This window comes from Ranitomeya variabilis, chromosome 1 (assembly GCF_051348905.1).
Source record: "Ranitomeya variabilis isolate aRanVar5 chromosome 1, aRanVar5.hap1, whole genome shotgun sequence".
Lineage (NCBI taxonomy): Eukaryota > Metazoa > Chordata > Amphibia > Anura > Dendrobatidae > Ranitomeya > Ranitomeya variabilis.
In genome coordinates this window covers 697,449,911-697,468,654 of record NC_135232.1, presented here as the reverse complement: position 1 = coordinate 697,468,654, position 18,744 = coordinate 697,449,911, and the positions used below count along the sequence as shown (strand labels likewise).

General features: G+C 43.9%; 1 protein-coding gene across 5 annotated transcripts in view; it reads left to right on the top strand.

The window, feature by feature from the left end:
- The window catches only part of MARK3 (microtubule affinity regulating kinase 3), an 87,353-nt gene that overhangs the window by 30,888 nt on the left and 37,721 nt on the right, over positions 1-18,744 (top strand). For all 5 annotated transcript variants that reach the window (XM_077266965.1, XM_077266950.1, XM_077266957.1 and 2 more), the window contains exons 4-11: positions 1,443-1,491; positions 3,144-3,209; positions 6,100-6,170; positions 7,849-7,905; positions 9,325-9,561; positions 10,025-10,144; positions 11,388-11,487; positions 12,214-12,326. In XM_077266965.1, coding sequence (XP_077123080.1) covers positions 1,443-1,491; positions 3,144-3,209; positions 6,100-6,170; positions 7,849-7,905; positions 9,325-9,561; positions 10,025-10,144; positions 11,388-11,487; positions 12,214-12,326 — 813 coding nt within the window. The remainder of the gene's footprint in view (positions 1-1,442; positions 1,492-3,143; positions 3,210-6,099; positions 6,171-7,848; positions 7,906-9,324; positions 9,562-10,024; positions 10,145-11,387; positions 11,488-12,213; positions 12,327-18,744) is intronic.

Here is an 18,744-nt window from a genome sequence, read left to right as displayed (position 1 = left end):
GTGATGACTAGACTCGCTTAGGACCGCCCACTGGACACTTGCTGACTAATTTGCATTCAGATTTAAGGTTTTTCGCAGCAATGATGCATCATGAAGAAGAAAAGTAAATTTTTAAACGTGTTTTCAAGCAGGAAAACCCAATAGGGAGGTTATCTGCCAACCTGCAGGAGTCTGTCAGAAGAGCTGGCTCCTCAAATTGGGCATACAGTGGTGAATATAATTCACATTTTATCTAGGAGGCTAGCAGAGGATACAGAGCAAACCCACTTACTATATGGAGCTAATTCCAATATGCGACCTACATTCTCGGCCTGATTTGCATCCCAGGTTAATCTTATGCCGCTGAGATCCCCACCCAGTGCAAAGCTTTAATTGACTGTGTCTTTTTTTGTTTTTAATTTATCTAGATGTGTTAATGAGGTGTTTACACTGACACTCTGAGATTAAACATCCTGCTGACTGTTTCCTCAGCTTTTTATTTACATGTCTGCAGAAGAAACGCAAACGGTCTTGCCGCTCTCCTCTGCGGCATGGCTGCCCTCTTTTCCCTGTGGCGCTCAGACAGCCGGGGTGGAGTAGGAAGCGAGGAATCCCATTTATAATTTACGGTAGCTCTTGCATCAATCAGCTGACGCTCGATGGGAATGATGATTTTCATTCTAAATTTAGGAGCTAATTCAGTCCGGTTCTCCAGTTCTTTCACAATGTGAATGTCATTTGTCGTAAGACTTGTTTCCTCCCAGCCTCCAATAATGCGCTGCTTGTCCGCCACTGGGAGTGCAAGAGAAGCAAACCCAAACCCCATCCCTGGGAGAAGCTTATGGATCTCGTACGATTCCATACATGCCCTAGATTGGACTACAGAGGTTGATGTCATCTTTTTTGGGCACCTCCACATGCTCCCTTTGCCTTTTTTTTTTTCTATACACTAAAGGACAGATGGCAGCTATAATAATAGATCTTAATGATATCATGGTCTTAAAGGGATTGTCCACTACTTTTTACAGTAGTAGTTTACTACTTTTTACAGCTTTAGCGTATAGAGTGCACTATAAAACAAAAAAGGAATACCAATTCTAGGAGCGGAAGAGATGACGTCATGACCACCAGTCACCTTCTCTTCTGCTCCTGGTGGCTCCTATCAGACCGGCTGCGCTGGAGCAGCAGGAGGGAGAATCTCATGGTCAGTATTAGGTTTTGGGGTTTTTTTCCCTGCAAATCCGAATGGGAAATCCACAGTATATGCACCATATGCAGGTGCACGTGGAGCGTATACGCTGTAGACTTCCTGTCCGTATTTTGTGGAAGGAGAATCGGGTCCACTACTGCCCAAGGCAGGGAGCGAAATTCTGCCGCAAAGTTTGCATTTTCCCAGACTGAAGTAACTCGGGCTTCTGTAGTTGCCATTTTCATTAACGCCTTGCTTTTCATTGTTTCCTCAGCTCTTCAGGGAAGTACGGATCATGAAGATATTGAATCATCCTAATATAGGTAAGATTAGAGCTATAGATATATTTTGCCTTTTTTTTCTTCTTTTTTTTCACTTGCATAGCTAAAAGAAAATAATTTGGTTTCATAGAAAATAATGCTTGCCTTGCTTTTAGCAGGTTCTTTGTGTCAATGCACAAATATTTGCTTTGGAGTGATATAACTGAGGATTGGTCAGTGAGCTTATTCTGATTGGTAGATTGTAACCACCCATCCCTTTTGTGCTTGTTTGAGCAGATTTATGATCACATCAGAGTTTAGATTGGCTTGTTTTGCGTTTAGGTAAAAATTTGACACGTAGGTGTCTGTGCACTTAAAAATTCTATTGCCTTATAATGTGGTCTGTTGGTGGCAAGAGCTGTGCAGATTATGTATCCTTATGTAAAAAAAAACAAAAAACCTTGTGTCGACTTATCCTGATCATCCTGTTGGCATGTCAGCCATGAAGTGATGTCTCCTGTCAAACACCAGTTGCTTCTCCAACATCACGTGTCTATTTAGAAGGTTCCCAGGATTATGAAATTGATGGCCTATCCTTAGATGGATTGGAGGGTGACTCTTGGGACCACCACGGTACAGCTGACCCAAGGGGGAATTAGCTGGTTAAGCTTGAAGATGCCCAGAGCCGTTCTACCATGATTCGTGCAAGATACTTTGCAGAATAATAAGTGACAATAGTGACCAGCGAATCACAGAATATACAAATCTAAAGATTTTATTTGACTTAAATGCCATGGTCAAATCTGTTTTCTAAGCATATTCTATTCTGCCACAGTCTGTAACCTCTGGAGCTCCTTGCTGTTTGGACAGATGGAGGGGGCTCCCTCTGTCAGCCCATCGACCCTCATGATGGGTCTCTAGCTACCGTGGCAATGCATGTGCACCCTTTGTCAGCCACCTACCAATGGCCCCGTAGCTCTCATCATGGTCCTCCTATTAGACCACGAAGATCTGGGTCTAGTAAAATGCCTGTCAGCAGTATGGTAACAGCCCTGCAATACACAAGTATACACAAGTAGTGCGGGGTATTATGGCTGTGAACATAATTCTGATACTACTTAATGAAGTATTGTCATTGTTATGTGTGTTATGTGAGAGGTCTAGTCCCCAAGTAGAGCTAGAATTCAAACTAAAAGAAAAAGTTGTAAATAAAAAAAAGCTTTTCTTTTAAACAAACAGAAAACCGTGTAATTGATAGTCCTATCCGTAACCACCCTATAAATTAAGTGTACGGCATTAGGCACCATCCTCATACCATACTTTATATTAGATCCCTCACTAAAAAGGCAAAGACTAAACTTCTGTCCTGAGTTTTCTTTCTCCAGTAGATTGTTGTTGATCTCGCTTCCACATAGCTCACTAGTTTTGTTTGGTTGCATGTCCGTGCGGCGTTTCCTGGAAATCCCTGTCTGTAGCACAGGGGATAAATAAAAACCCTTACTCATAATTTCCCGTACTATTTGCTAAGCCCCTGGACGCGGCAGGGTTTTGCTTTGTGTTTGTGCTCGGGTTCTGTGGTACGCATGATCGCTGCTTTCAGCTGAGCGCTCGTGTCGCCTGCCCATCACCGCTCTGTGCTCGGGTTGGAGAATTTTGCATTAATTGTATATTCTATAGAGATTTCGGCTTACACAACTTTTCTTACTTCCCTACAGTTAAATTATTTGAAGTCATTGAGACGGAAAAAACACTCTACCTAATAATGGAGTATGCAAGTGGAGGTAAGTGGCCCTGGGGGCTATAAGGAAGGTTGCTGGGGTGGGGTCCCACCTTTTGGAAAGATTGTGACCGGCAGAGTTTGTGGTGACTGGTAACTTTGACGTCAGCAGTGCCGTTTATAAGGTCATCTTTTATGCCCGTCATGTGTTTCCTAGTCCTTCAGTTGCAGCCGCGCTGTTTCCTGATACACCGCCATCACTTCTGTACTGTATGTATGTGCATCTAATGGTGGTTAGTGAGCAGTTTCCTGTTCTCATAAGAGTAAGATGCCAAACATCCTCTTAGTACTAGAAAGTATATATCTGTGATCGGTATGTACATATATCTCTGCAGTCAGTAGTGCGTGTTTACTTTCATAGCCTTGGGTCATACAACCCTAACCCAAGGCCCCTGAAGCGCAGCCGTATAACAGATGGCAAAAAGCATCCGTGTGTGTCCCAACACAAAGGGATATTGTCAGGGAAGCCCTGGACTGTCTCAGTCCTTCTGTAAAAGACTCCCATCTCAGCCTTAAATAGTGGGAGACGGGTAATTTATTCATGCTACAGCAGAGACAGGGTGCTGGTGAGCTGTGACATCTATTATGAATGGTGGATCCTGTGTTATCTACTGTATATAAAGGTGTTATCAGTCATTATACAGGAGGAGGAGGAAAGCTGTGACATCACCTATTGTGAATGGTGGATCCTGTGTTATCTACTGTATATACAGGTCCTTCTCAAAAAATTAGCATATAGTGTTACATTTCATTATTTACCATAATGTAATGATTACAATTAAACTTTCATATATTATAGATTCATTATCCACCAACTGAAATTTGTCAGGTCTTTTATTGTTTTAATACTGATGATTTTGGCATACAACTCCTGATAACCCAAAAAACCTGTCTCAATAAATTAGCATATTTCACCCGTCCAATCAAATAAAAGTGTTTTTTAATAACAAACCAAAAAACCATCAAATAATAATGTTCAGTTATGCACTCAATACTTGGTCGGGAATCCTTTGGCAGAAATGACTGCTTCAATGCGGCGTGGCATGGAGGCAATCAGCCTGTGACACTGCTGAGATGTTATGGAGGCCCAGGATGCTTCAATAGCGGCCTTAAGCTCATCCAGAGTGTTGGGTCTTGCGTCTCTCAACTTTCTCTTCACAATATCCCACAGATTCTCTATGGGGTTCAGGTCAGGAGAGTTGGCAGGCCAATTGAGCACAGTAATACCTTGGTCAGTAAACCATTTACCAGTGGTTTTGGCACTGTGAGCAGGTGCCAGGTCGTGCTGGAAAATGAAATCTTCATCTCCATAAAGCATTTAAGCCGATGGAAGCATGAAGTACTCCAAAATCTCCTGATAGCTAGCTGCATTGACCCTGCCCTTGATGAAACACAGTGGACCAACACCAGCAGCTGACATGGCACCCCACACCATCACTGACTGTGGGTACTTGACACTGGACTTCATGCATTTTGGCATTTCCTTCTCCCCAGTCTTCCTCCAGACTCTGGCACCTTGATTTCCGAATGACATGCAAAATTTGCTTTCATCAGAAAAAAGTACTTGGGACCACTTAGCAACAGTCCAGTGCTGCTTCTCTGTAGCCCAGGTCAGGCGCTTCTGCCGCTGTTTATGGTTCAAAAGTGGCTTTACCTGGGGAATGCGGCACCTGTAGCCCATTTCCTGCACACGCCTGTGCACGGTGGCTCTGGATGTTTCCACACCAGACTCAGTCCACTGCTTCCTCAGGTTCCCCAAGGTCTGGAATCGGTCCTTCTCCACAATCTTCCTCAGGGTCCGGTCACCTCTTCGCGTTGTACAGCGTTTTCTGCCACATTGTTTCCTTCCAACAGACTTACCATTGAGGTGCCTTGATACAGCACTCTGGGAACAGCCTATTTGTTGAGAAATTTCTTTCTGGGTCTTACCCTCTTGCTTGAGGGTGTCAATGATGGCCTTCTTGACATCTGTCAGGTCGCTAGTCTTACCCATGATGGGGGTTTTGAGTAATGAACCAGGCAGGGAGTTTTTAAAAGCCTCAGGTATCTTTTGCATGTGTTTAGAGTTAATTAGTTGATTCAGAAGATTAGGGTAATAGGTCGTTTAGAGAACCTTTTCTTGATATGCTAATTTGAGACAGGTTTTTTGGGTTATCAGGAGTTGTATGCCAAAATCATCAGTATTAAAACAATAAAAGACCTGACAAATTTCAGTTGGTGGATAATGAATCTATAATATATGAAAGTTTAATTGTAATCATTACATTATGGTAAATAATGAAATTTAACACTATATGCTAATTTTTTGAGAAGGACCTGTAGAGGTGTTATCAGGCATTATACAGGAGGAGGAGGTGAGCTGTGACATCACCTATTTTGAATGGTGGATCGTGTTATCTACTGTATATAGAGGTGTAATCAGTCATTGTACAGGAGGAGGTGAGCTATAATATCACCTAGGATCCACCACTAACAAATGATTGTCACATCTTACCACCACCTCCTCCTGTACAATGACTGATAACACCTCAATATGCAGTAGATAACCTAGGATCCACCACTCACAATAGGTGACCTACTCTATATAGAGGTGTTCCTATACAGGAAGGAGGAGGTGGTGAGTTGTGACATCGCCTAGTATGAATGAAGGATCCTGTCATCGATCGTATAAAGGTTCAGTCCTTGTTCAGGAGGAGGTGGTGAGCTGTGATCTGTTGTGAATGGTCATTGTATATGTAATTGAGCTACTGCACGATGAATGTTAATCCAGTGCTTTTCTTGCTACACGTCTATTGAACAATCATGATTGGGGCTGAAGTAGAAAAGCTGATTTTTGTTCCCTCCGCTATAACACTGCATTATCTCCTCGTCTTTCCTCATTGTTTCCTCTATAGGGGAAGTGTTTGACTATCTGGTTGCACATGGAAGAATGAAGGAAAAGGAAGCCAGAGCCAAATTCCGGCAGGTGTGTGATCTTATACGTTTCCTGTTTCATATTTTTCCTTTTTTTAAAAAAAATGTCTAGTTTTTGAATGCACATTTCCAAATTCATTTTTTGCTCTCTTTTTTTTTTTTTTCTCCCCATCTTTTGACAAATCGGATTGACTTGTGGCAATGACATAATTTTGTATAAATTAGTCTTCCTTTTTTAAAACTTGTTTTATCATTTTATCACTTGGTCATCTGCAGACTTTCATTAGCTTCTTTTTTTTTTTTTTTATATATATACGTAAGCAAAATGCAAAGGTTAATACATCCGGTCTCTGACATCTAATTTGCCCAAGGTTATACTGTAGTAGTAGCATCCGTGTCTTGCCTCGCTCGCTGTAGTGGTAGGGTCCTAATACTATATTCAGCCATACTAAGCAATCTGATTTATTTACCGGGCTGCACACCTTCTGTTCGTATTGAATCACATAGGAGAAATCTGTGAAAAAAAAACCCCTCCACATTCAAATTTTTTTTCTTTTATTATTGCATTGAAGATAAGAAATGAAGCAATGAAGTGATTTTTGCGAAGTAATTGATTAAAAATTTGATTTGCAGCTACTTTTCCAGTAGTGTTTTGTTTCCATGGTAACAACATTCATGCAAACTTTCTACGATTTGAACCCTGCAGTGAATCTTGTCCCCAATTACTTAGCGTCCTAGCAAAGTTTGTAGGGATTGGGGGATATTTGGAAGGAATCATAACTGCAAAATCCAACTACATTTGTTGTCTGTTACTATGGAAACATGCAGACTTGTAAAGGAGACATTTTTTTTCAATATTTATTTAAGATTACTTCATTTTATGTACATGAAATCCATTTGAAAAAAAAAAAATGGATGACCCTTTCCACTAATGTGAAGGCCACATGCATCTGATGGATGTGGATTTTTCGTCTGGATTTAAAGTCCACAGTGTCAAAGCACGAAACCTCGCCCACACCCATGAAGACAGTCTGAAGTAGAAGTTGACTTCCAAAACAATGTCCATTTATGCTGCAGATTTTAACGTTTTTTTCTAAATCAAAGAGCAAAATTTGGCCAGGAACAAAATCCAAAACGTTTCTTGGTAAGCTTGTGATGCTGCAGTGTAAAGCATGGCGGATAACTGCAGCATTTTAAACAGGAAGTGAATTTTGGATTCTCAGTCTTCTGATTAAGGCCTCTTTCACACTTCCATCTTTTACCTCCCGCCATAATCTGTCGAGTTTTGACTAAACAGGATCCTGCAAATTTTTCAGCAGGATCTATTTTTTTTCTCATAGACTTGTATTAGCGATGGATTGTGACGGATGGCCATCCGTTTCATCCGTCGTGCACTGGATCCGATGGAAAATAATTGTCCGGGTGGAGAAAACATTCAGAGGAACATTTTTTTCTGCACGTAGGAAAATCGCTCAGTGACGGGTCCTGCGCTGCTCGTCGGCGGCTATAATGGAAGCCTATGGGCGCAGGATCCGTCGATGACAGTCAAAAACAAGAATCCTCTCTTTTACATTGAAATTCGACGCATTCTGACGGCCGCCTGCCGACGGAAGTGTGAAAGAAGCAAACCATCCATCTGCCCTACAGTCTCTGATCGGACCTACATCCTAAAGAATGTTACAATTCTGTTTATTATAGTGTAACTCATGATTTCATTGTCCTTTTTACAGATTGTATCCGCGGTGCAATACTGTCATCAGAAACACATCGTCCACAGAGACCTGAAGGTGAGTACAGTGTTGTAGCTCGTTACCTACCTAATAGGGTTGTCGCTGAGCTTTCCTTAGGATGAGTCATTCATATCTGATGGGTACCAGTCCGACAAAAAGCTTTCCCTTCCTTGATCAGCTGTTATTACCTTGGATGTAATAGGTACAGCATAGCGCCATACTCTAGTGGTCATTTTGGAGTACTGCAACCTTGCTCCCATTGAAAATACTACGTGCTGTTCTGCTGCACCCAGCAGTGGCCACTACACATTGAATGGAGCAGAGCAGCTCTGCTCCGCTGCATTCGATATCCACATCTTCTGAGGCAGGCGCGAATTCCAGCTTAGTGGGGTGGAGGCGTGATGGTGCCGGATAAGGCCTCTTTAACATTTCCGTTGGTACAGGCCCGTCGCAATGCGTCAGGCTGATGTACCGACGGACGTTGTGAATTCTCTGCACGACGTGGGCAGCAGATGGACGCATCCCCTGCCCATTCTGCAGTCAGGGGAGGAGGGGGCGGAGTTTCGGCCGCGCATGCGCAGTCGAAAATGGCGGACCCGTTGCACGAAAAAACGTTACATTAAACTTTTTTTTTTTTTGTGACGATGGTCCGCCAATTACCGACGCATCCAGTGCACGACGTATGGAACGTGTGTCCATATGTCGCGATGCGTCGGTAATACAAGTCTATGTGCAAAAAACGCATCCTGCGGGCATCTTTGTAGGATGCGTTTTTTGCACAGAACTACGCATTGCAACGTCTTCAAAAAGACGGAAGTGTGAAAGTAGCCCAAGACCTACACCCATTTGATACAATATTGATGGCCTACTCTGTTTTATACCGGAAAAATGTGCTGTTATATAGTACTAGATGGTGGCCCGATTCTAACGCATCGGGTATTCTAGAATATGCATGCCCACGTAGTATATTGCCCAGCCCACGTAGTATATTGCCCAGCCCACGTAGTATATTGCCCAGTGACGTAAAATAAACATATACTCACCTTCCGAAGTGCCGTTGAAGTCCTGGCGCCTGTGTACAGTGCACGCGGCAGCTTCCGGTCCCAGGTTTGGTATGAGCGCAGGACCTGTGATGACGTTGCGGTCACATGACCGTGATGTCATGGCAGGTCCTTCTCGCACAGGCGCGCAGGACCTGTGATGATGTCGCGGTCACATGACGTGGCAATGGTCGTGGGCGTTTTGCCGCGACCAATCAGCGACTTGGATTTCCATGACAGACAGAGGCCGCGACCAATGAATATCCGTGACAGACAGACGGAAGTGACCCTTAGACAATTATATAGTAGATTTGGGTGGGTCTGGAAAACAGTAGGATTTGTGGTTGGATTTAATTTTACTTATTTTTTTGGGTGGGTGCCATGTTTTTGACCACCTTGTACTGTTCCTGAGCCCTTTTTTACCTTAATCATGCAGGCGGAGAACCTGTTGCTGGACGCAGACATGAACATCAAAATAGCAGACTTTGGATTTAGTAACGAGTTTACGGTCGGCAACAAACTGGACACTTTTTGTGGCAGCCCGCCGTACGCCGCTCCTGAGCTCTTCCAGGGCAAAAAGTACGATGGACCCGAGGTAGATGTGTGGAGCTTAGGGGTTATCCTTTACACCCTCGTCAGCGGATCCTTACCCTTCGATGGACAGAATTTAAAGGTGCGTGTGGATATTATAGAAGTCTGTAGGACAGGAAAAATCCTATTCTTCACTGCTTACAGCCCGGAGCCAGCTGCAGTTTCCTATACTGATTTCTTAGCCTTCTCTATAAAGTGATTTCTGACATGAGCTGCTGCCCGTATGGGCACTAAATCTAAATTTACAGGATCCTGAAATGTAAGTTCACACATCCTTCTACTCAGTTCTGTCATTAGTGTCTGATTTTTCAGGGGTTATCTGGGACCCTCAGATACTAAAAATGAGAGGTCCCACTTATGTTTCAGCATCAAACTGGTCTAAAATGTCACTTTATATGATAAAAATAACTTTCCTGCGTTTCCTCAAATGGGAATATTTTTGCAATTTCTGGCAAGGCATCCGGCCAGGAGTGGTGCTGTTTTATCATAGGGGGAAACTTCTTCTGGTACTGAAAAAAGTCACCAAAATGCTTTTTCTTTGCAAGGAATTAAGGGAAAGAGTTCTAAGGGGGAAATACAGGATTCCCTTCTACATGTCCACTGACTGTGAAAACCTTCTGAAGCGTTTCCTGGTGCTAAACCCAACCAAAAGAGGCACTCTAGAGGTAAGGGCTCCGAGGCCAGCAGATAAGTAACAGATTTGTGTTATCTATGGAGGTTTTTTGTCACAATAACAGTCTTAAAGCTGTGAATTGAGAAAAAATGTGAAAAGAGAAATCTGCAGGATTTCACCCCCGAACCATTCATATGCACATGTAGCTCTTTCAAAGACAAGTTCAGCAATATTTTTAGATGACTGGTCCGTTCCTCCTTTATGGAAAAGTCAGTGTTTGGATTGATATGCAAATGAGGCTGAAAAGCTATGGTAGATCCAAAGCCTCTGTCACTCCAGCGCCTCTGTCACTCCAGCTCTATTCCTTGGCTTCTGTGACCTCTTACAAAGAAGCCGTTGGTCAGCTAGGAGGAGGCGACGCATGTATGTACGTATGTTCAGTCCTGCTGACAGATACCCTTTAAACCGTTTCTCTTTAAAGAAACCAGTTAAGTATGGCATTATGCAGGCAATGCTCCATGGAGGGAAAAGTTTGCAAATTTGCTTTCTTGCAGATATTGCCTAGGAAAGGCATCTACCCAGTTGATCAGTAGCCAACATTTAGCGAGCCTAGGTCAGAAGCTAGTCTACAGAGAGCAGTTTCAGGGTGTTATGAACATTTCTTGCAGTCACATTTCAATTCCTCAATGTAAAGACGCGTTCCCCACGTGAAAAATCCAGATTACCACTGCAGCCAATCGTTAACTTTAGCATGTGCGACAAGGGACATCTGGAGTTGGTGGTTGGCACATGCATGTACAGGATGACAGTTGAATATGTTTGGCCCTTCTCGTTACACAAGTCCCAACAATAAAACCCCTTTAATATGAACTTTTCTTGTATGATGGATCAGCAGGACAGGAAAACCTTTACATGGCAGATCAGAAGTTGCAGAATTTTAGCTGCTCAGATCCGAGGAGTCTGTTTGGTAAATAAGAACGCCGGGATTATCCCTTTGAAGCCGATCAGTGGGTTCCCTGGATGCCTCTGAGCGCCAGGCACCCCACTCGGCAGGGTTGTTCTTGGAATGAGCGACTTGGTTCAAAAAAACTTGGTTAATGAGCACCATAAAGTCAACTGGATGCAGGCAGTGACATGGGGGCAGAATAAAATCCCCCTTGAAGATCATATGCCTAACTGATTTCCACTAGATCTAATGTTTTTTGTTTTTTTTAACTTCAACCCTTTCCTGCCCAGCAGTATTATAAGCTGTGCTGTTCATGTTCTGCCTTCTTTTTTTTTTTTTATCTTTCAAGCAAATTATGAAGGACCGATGGATTAACGCGGGACATGAAGAGGATGAGCTCAAACCATTTGTTGAGCCAGAGCTCGATATAGCCGACCAGAAAAGAATAGGTAACCGATTTGTCATTCACATGAGGGCAAATAATGGTTATTTAATAAAGGAAAAATGGGTTTGTCCGGCTGCGGTCACTTGCGTATCGGAGTTTAGTGATGGACGTTAACACCTGACATACCGGCAGAGACGCTTGTATTGTGCACGCCTCCTGTTCCTTAGACATGTATGTGGGACGTTGCTTCTGATGTGGAAGTAAGCTGCAGCGGAATACCCCTTTAAGTTGTCAGGAATGAATGAAAATTGAAATTCTTAACTTTCGGGACATTTTTGATATTTAACTTGTCATTCGGCTTCTCTGTGCTGCCACCACGTCAGTCATTTTATCGTCTGTTTAGACAGGCAGACACTCAAAATCATTAATGCTAACATTTTATGTGAATAGGGCATCTGGTGGTCAGCAGCACGTCTCCTGTTAACGAAGGACAAAGTGCTGCCGAGAGCTATAACTTTCAAGAAAGCTTTAAAAAAAATCATCTCCCCTAACGAACAAGTGTTTTGCTCATTTCTTGGTTGATTGGTAGCGGGTTAGTTTTACAATGAGCATTTTTAGGAGCCCTTGTTCCTGATAAGCGGCCAACTTCAATGGTCCCAGAATTAAAGCGCAGAGTCTGGGGGGCTGCAGGGGCTCTGTAGTTGGTATCTGTAGGGCTGCAGTTTGCTGTGAAAAGCTTGGTTAATGGTTTTGTGTTTTTTTTTTTTGTTTTTTGTTTTTTTTCCCTCAGATATAATGGTTGGAATGGGTTACTCAAGGGAGGAGATTCAGGAATCCCTTAGCAAGATGAAATATGATGAAATCACTGCAACCTATTTGTTACTTGGAAGAAAATCATCCGAGGTATTACTAGATTGCCGGTCTACAAATAACAAATGTCTTCAAGCAGATCTAATTCGCTTCTTGAAGGAACAATATGCCTAGAAATGTGAAAAAACTATTCAGTCGTCATCACCGATTGTTTGAGGCTCATGAAAAATGTATGCAGCGAGCTAAATCCCCCACTTCCCCATAAACATCTAATGTGAATGGGAGCTGTTTTGGACTGCCAATTGTATTGATTCCCAGAGATAAGCCATTGCCAGATATGTCTGGTGACGGCTTACATAGAGAATACATGATGTACTAGCGCTCAGTCGGCAGAGATGGCTACCAACCTGAACTATGAATAAACAGCCATCTAATGTGTATGGCGGACTTGACTGTGTCTTATAGGAATCCTGCAGATAACCAAGGGCTTCATATCTTGTAGATCAGTTAGATCAGTCCCATCTTGCATCCTGAGATGCAAGGTTTAATTATATTTTTTTTAGTTTGATTTGTAATATTAAATAAGAATATTAAATGGAATTTGTTAAAAAAAAAATTGTTTAGTTCTGTTAACACTCACGACGTGTGGTTACCTCCCACAAATTGACCTTACTGGTACATTATGCCGATTATGCAGGCACAGGACCGGCGCCCGCATGATAGTCGGCGAGAGCTCGTCTTAAGTGATACTTGAGTTCCTGCTGTCACAGCCAAGATGTCCCGTACCGCCTCCGGCTACGTAACCCTTTTAAATGTCGTGATCAATAGCGATCATGGCATTGAGGAGGGGGAGGAGGGCTCCCTCTCGCACACGATTAGCACCACTACAACCTAATCGTGGCTACCAATGGTTGTAATGGCAACGCGAGGCAAAATAATGGATCCGCCAGCTATGGTGGCCTCTTACACCATGCCACGAGCACGGTCTAAAAGGTGTTTTGTCAGAGTAATACTGACAGGTGTGATGCTTTGCCTAGAGGGACTAAGAAAAAAAAACTATATATATATATAATGTGTGTGTGTCATGGAAAAAATAAATAAATATATATATATATATATATATATATATATATATATATATATATATATATATATATATATATATATATATATATACATATACATATACACATACTCACCGGCCACTTTATTAGGTACACCTGTCCAACTTCTTGTTAACACTTAATTTCTAATCAGCCAATCACATGGCGGCAACTCAGTGCATTTAGGCATGTAGACATGGTCAAGACAATCTCCTGCAGTTCAAACCGAGCATCAGTATGGGGAAGAAAGGTGATTTGAGTGCCTTTGAACGTGGCATGGTTGTTGGTGCCAGAAGGGCTGGTCTGAGTATTTCAGAAACTGCTGATCTACTGGGATTTTCACGCACAACCATCTCTAGGGTTTACAGAGAATGGTCCGAAAAAGAAAAAAAATCCAGTGAGCGGCAGTTCTGTGGGCGGAAATGCCTTGTTGATGCCAGAGGTCAGAGGAGAATGGGCAGACTGGTTCGAGCTGATAGAAAGGCAACAGTGACTCAAATCGCCACCCGTTACAACCAAGGTAGGCCTAAGAGCATCTCTGAACGCACAGTGCGTCGAACTTTGAGGCAGATGGGCTACAGCAGCAGAAGACCACACCGGGTACCACTCCTTTCAGCTAAGAACAGGAAACTGAGCCTACAATTTGTACAAGCTCATCGAAATTGGACAGTAGAAGATTGGAAAAACGTTGCTTGGTCTGATGAGTCTCGATTTCTGCTGCGACATTCGGATGGTAGGGTCAGAATTTGGCGTAAACAACATGAAAGCATGGATCCATCCTGCCTTGTATGGAGCATCTTTGGGATGTGCAGCCGACAAATCTGCGGCAACTGTGTGATGCCATCATGTCAATATGGACCAAAATCTCTGAGGAATGCTTCCAGCACCTTGTTGAATCTATGCCACGAAGAATTGAGGCAGTTCTGAAGGCAAAAGGGGGTCCAACCCGTTACTAGCATGGTGTACCTAATAAAGTGGCCGGTGAGTGTGTGTGTGTGTGTGTATATATATATATATATATATATATATATATATATATATATATATATATATATATATATATATATATATATATATATATATATATATATTTATATATATATTTATATATATATATATAATTATATATGTGTGTGTATATATATATATATATATTATATATGTGTGTGTGTGTGTGTATATATATATATATATATATATATATATATATATATATATATATATATATATATATATATATATATATATATATATATAAAAAATATATATATATATATATTTTTATTTTTTTTTCATGACTATGAAAATTGTACACTCTCACACTGAAGGCATCAAAACTATGAATTAACACGTGGAGTTATATACTTAACAAAAAAGTGTGAAACAACTGAAATTATGTCTTATATTCTAGGTTCTTCAAAGTAGCCACCTTTTGCTTTGATGACTGCTTTGCACACTCTTGGCATTCTCTTGATGAGCTTCAAGAGGTAGTCACCGGGAATGGTTTTCACTTCACAGGTGTGCCCTGTCAGGTTAATAATTTCTTGCCTTATAAATGAGGTTGGGACCATCAGTTGTGCTGTGCAGAAGTCTGGTGGATACACAGCTGATAGTCCTACTGAATAGACTGTTAGCTGCTTTTTTCTTGCCATAATACAAATTCTAAGTAAAGAAAAATGAGTGGCCATCATTACTTTAAGAAATGGAGGTCAGGCAGTCCGAAAAATTGGGCAAACTTTGAAAGTGTCCCCAAGTGCAGTGGCAAAAACCATCAAGTGCTACAAAGAAACTGGCCACATGAGGACCGCCCCAGGAAAGGAAGACCAAGAGTCACCTCTGCTTCTGAGGATAAGTTTATCCGAGTCACCAGCCTCAGAAATCGCAGGTTAACGGCAGCTCAGATTAGAGACCAGGTCAATGCCACACAGAGTTCTAGCAGCAGACACATCTCTACAACAACTGTTAAGAGGAGACTTTGTGCTGCAGGCCTTCATGGTAAAATAGCTGCTAGGAAACCACTGCTAAGGACAGGCAACAAGCAGAAGAGACTTGTTTGGGCTAAAGAACACAAGGAATGGACATTAGACCAGTGGAAATCTGTGCTTTGGTCTGATGAGTCCAAATTTGAGATCTTTGGTTCCAACCACCGTGTCTTTGTGTGACGCAGAAAAGGTGAACGGATGGACTCTACATGCCTGGTTCCCACCATGAAGCATGGAGGAGGTGGTGTGATGGTGTGGGGGTGCTTTGCTGGTGACACTGGTTGGGATTTATTCAAAATTGAAGGCATACTGAACCAGCATGGCTACCACAGCATCTTGCAGCGACATGCTATTCCATCCGGTTTGCGTTTAGTTTGGACCATCATTTATTTTTCAGCAGGACAATGACCCCAAAAACACCTCCAGGCTGTGTAAGGGCTATTTGACCAAGCAGGAGAGTGATGGGGTGCTACGCAAGATGACCTGGCCTCCACAGTTACCAGACCTGAACCCAATCGAGATGGTTTGGGGTAAGCTGGACCGCAGAGTGAAGGCAAAAGGGCCAACAAGTGCTAAGCATCTCTGGGAACTCCTTCAATATTGTTGGAAGACCATTCCTGGTGACTACCTCTTGAAACTCCTCAAGAGAATACCAAGAGTGTGCAAAGCAGTCATCAAAGCAAAAGTTGGCTACTCTGAAAAACCTAGAATGTAAGACATATTTTCAGTTTCACTTTTTTGTTAAGTATATAATTCCACAATGTGTTAATTCATAGTTTTGATGCCTTCAGTGTGAATGTACAATTTCTCCTACGCCTCATTGGGGGACACAGGACCATGGGTGTTATGCTGCTGCCACTAGGAGGACACTAAGTAAACAGAAAAAATAGCTCCTCCCCTGCAGTATACACCCTCCTGCTGGCTCTCAGTGAACCAGTTCTTGCTTCGTGTCTGTAGGAGGCACTTGGGTCTGTTTCAGACCCCACCGTTTTTATTTTAATTTTTGATTTTTTTGTTCTATTTTTTCCTTTAAAGGAGCGAATGGGGGCGACGGATCCCTTCTAGGCTCCGATCTCCCCCGAACCATCAACAGGCAAGTACGTGGAGCGTTCCTCCCGTATCCTTTCCTGCAACATTGGATGCCAGCCCTGAGCTCACATTACGGGCGACGGTTCCTTCGCGTTCCGATCTCCCCCCTCTATAGCAGGCCACCACATGGAGTAGCCCTCCATCTACCTCTCCTGGAGCCAGGTGCATAGCCGGACATGATATATATGGCATCCGTGCAGCCCCCCTCTGCATCACCACTGATATAGCGGATGACGCATGGCGGCAGAAGCTCTCCACCCCCTCCCTGACTATGGCGACGGTGGATTGAGCACCGGCCCACCGCATCTACCGTGAGTACACTGTGGGGGCCGAGGCGCTGGGGAGTCCTGGTCCCCGGGGTATGGGAGGTCCGCACCTTAAGCCTGTGTCCGTTAGTGGTCCTTAGTTCGGCAACCCCACGAAGGAGTGCAGCTAATGATGGCGCTAATAGCGTCCGCGGCGCTGACGGCTGCAACCGCAGAGAGAAAAAAAAAATTCCCTCAATTCAGGCCAGAGTTTTGGCCACGCCCACCAGCAGTTAGCCCCACCCACTTTTTCTGGCACTTCTCGTTCCCTGTGATGAGCTCCCACTTCCTGGTCTCTGTGGCCATCTTGGGACACCCACAGCCCTGATGCTGCAGCACTGCTCCAGCATTTCCTGTCACAGCCCTCAGGACTAGCGTTTTTCTCTGCCTACACTGCGGACCTGCTCTGGGGACTCAAGACACAGGACCTGGGTAAGCCGCGGACACATAGCTTAACCCTTCCCCTGCTAGTAAGCGCTTTCCTCCAGGCTTTACTATGTCTCAACCAAAGCCTCACAGTCAGGGAAAACCCACACTGAATTTTTCGCTGCATGTACCTCTTGTAAGGTATCATTACCCCAGGGTCACAATACTGCATTGTGCACAGCTTGTGAACCGGTGACGGCTCAGGAACCACCTGTTGCTGATACTGAACCCAGTGAGCCTAGTCCCCCTGAGTGGGCTACCTCCCTTACCCGTTCTCATGCCATATCCCCAGACCATCAACGGTTTTCGGGTTCTGAGCGATCCATTTCTCGCTCCCCTTCCATTGGGGCTAGTAGAGAACCTGTTTCAGAGGACGATTCTGATACGTCCCTAGATGAGGAATTTCATCACGATCAGGAGACTCTCGACTCCCTAATTGAGTCGGTGAATAAGGCTTTGAGACTTGAGGAGGAACCCTTATCTAACACTGATCATGCCATGTCCTTTAAGAGGACCAAGCAAGCTCACAGAGTGTTCGCCACTCATCCCGAGTTTAAGCAAATTGTTGAATCTCACAGGATCCGTCCAGATAAACAATTCACAGGGCAGAAGCCCATGGAGTCCAAATATCCCTTTGTCCAGGATCTAAGAAGAGATTGGTCACAATCTCCCCCAGTAGTTCCTCCGGTATCGCGCCTGGCTACCAAATCTGTTTTATCCTCCTCGGAGGGTACCTCTATCAAAAATCCAACCGATCGTCAGATCGACAATATGGCGCGTTCAGCCTTTGAAGCCTCAGCGGCCGCACTCTTTCCATCTTTTGCCGCTACGTGGGTGGCTAAGGCTATGACCCACTGGGCTGAGGTCTTGTGTTCAGCAGTACTGGATACCAATCTTCCCCCCCCCCCCCCCCCCGAGATAGCAGACCTCGCTACTCAGATAGCCAGAGCTGGAGATTTTGTAGTGACTGCGCCCCTGGATTCCACTGACTGCGCTTCTCAAGCAGCAACAAATGCCATCACCATCCGGAGGTCCTTATGGCTCAGGGACTGGCGTGCGGATTCTACTTCCAAAAAGTCATTGACTTCTCTCCCATATCAGAGCGGTCGCCTTTTTGGCGAAAAGCTCGACCAGTTAATTTCTGACGCCACTGGAGGGAAGAGTAAATTTCTTCCACAAGAGACCCTCTTGGCCCTTTCGGAACCTGCAACCACAGGCTCGTTACCGATTTTTATTTTTATTTCCCCCCCCCCCCCCCCCCCCCCCCCGTTACAACTCAAACTGGTCCTCTACTTCCACATCTCCCGGTTCCGGCCGGGCACAACGTGGAGACAGAGGTTCACAGGCCTCTTTTAAGCCTTCCCCTTCATGGAGAGGCAGGCCAAGGCACCCGGGATCCAGAGGTGCCAGAACGGGCAGACCTTCCACACAATGACTCCCTGCGGTATCCGGGGGGACACCCTCAAAGTAGGCGGCCGCCTGCTTTCCTTCAGTGCCGCGTGGCTCTCGGTCGTTCATGACGAGTGTGTCTGCGATCTAGTGTCCTCCGGTTACAAGATTGATCTCTTATCTCATCCTCCAAACCGTTTTTTCCTGTCTTCTCCTC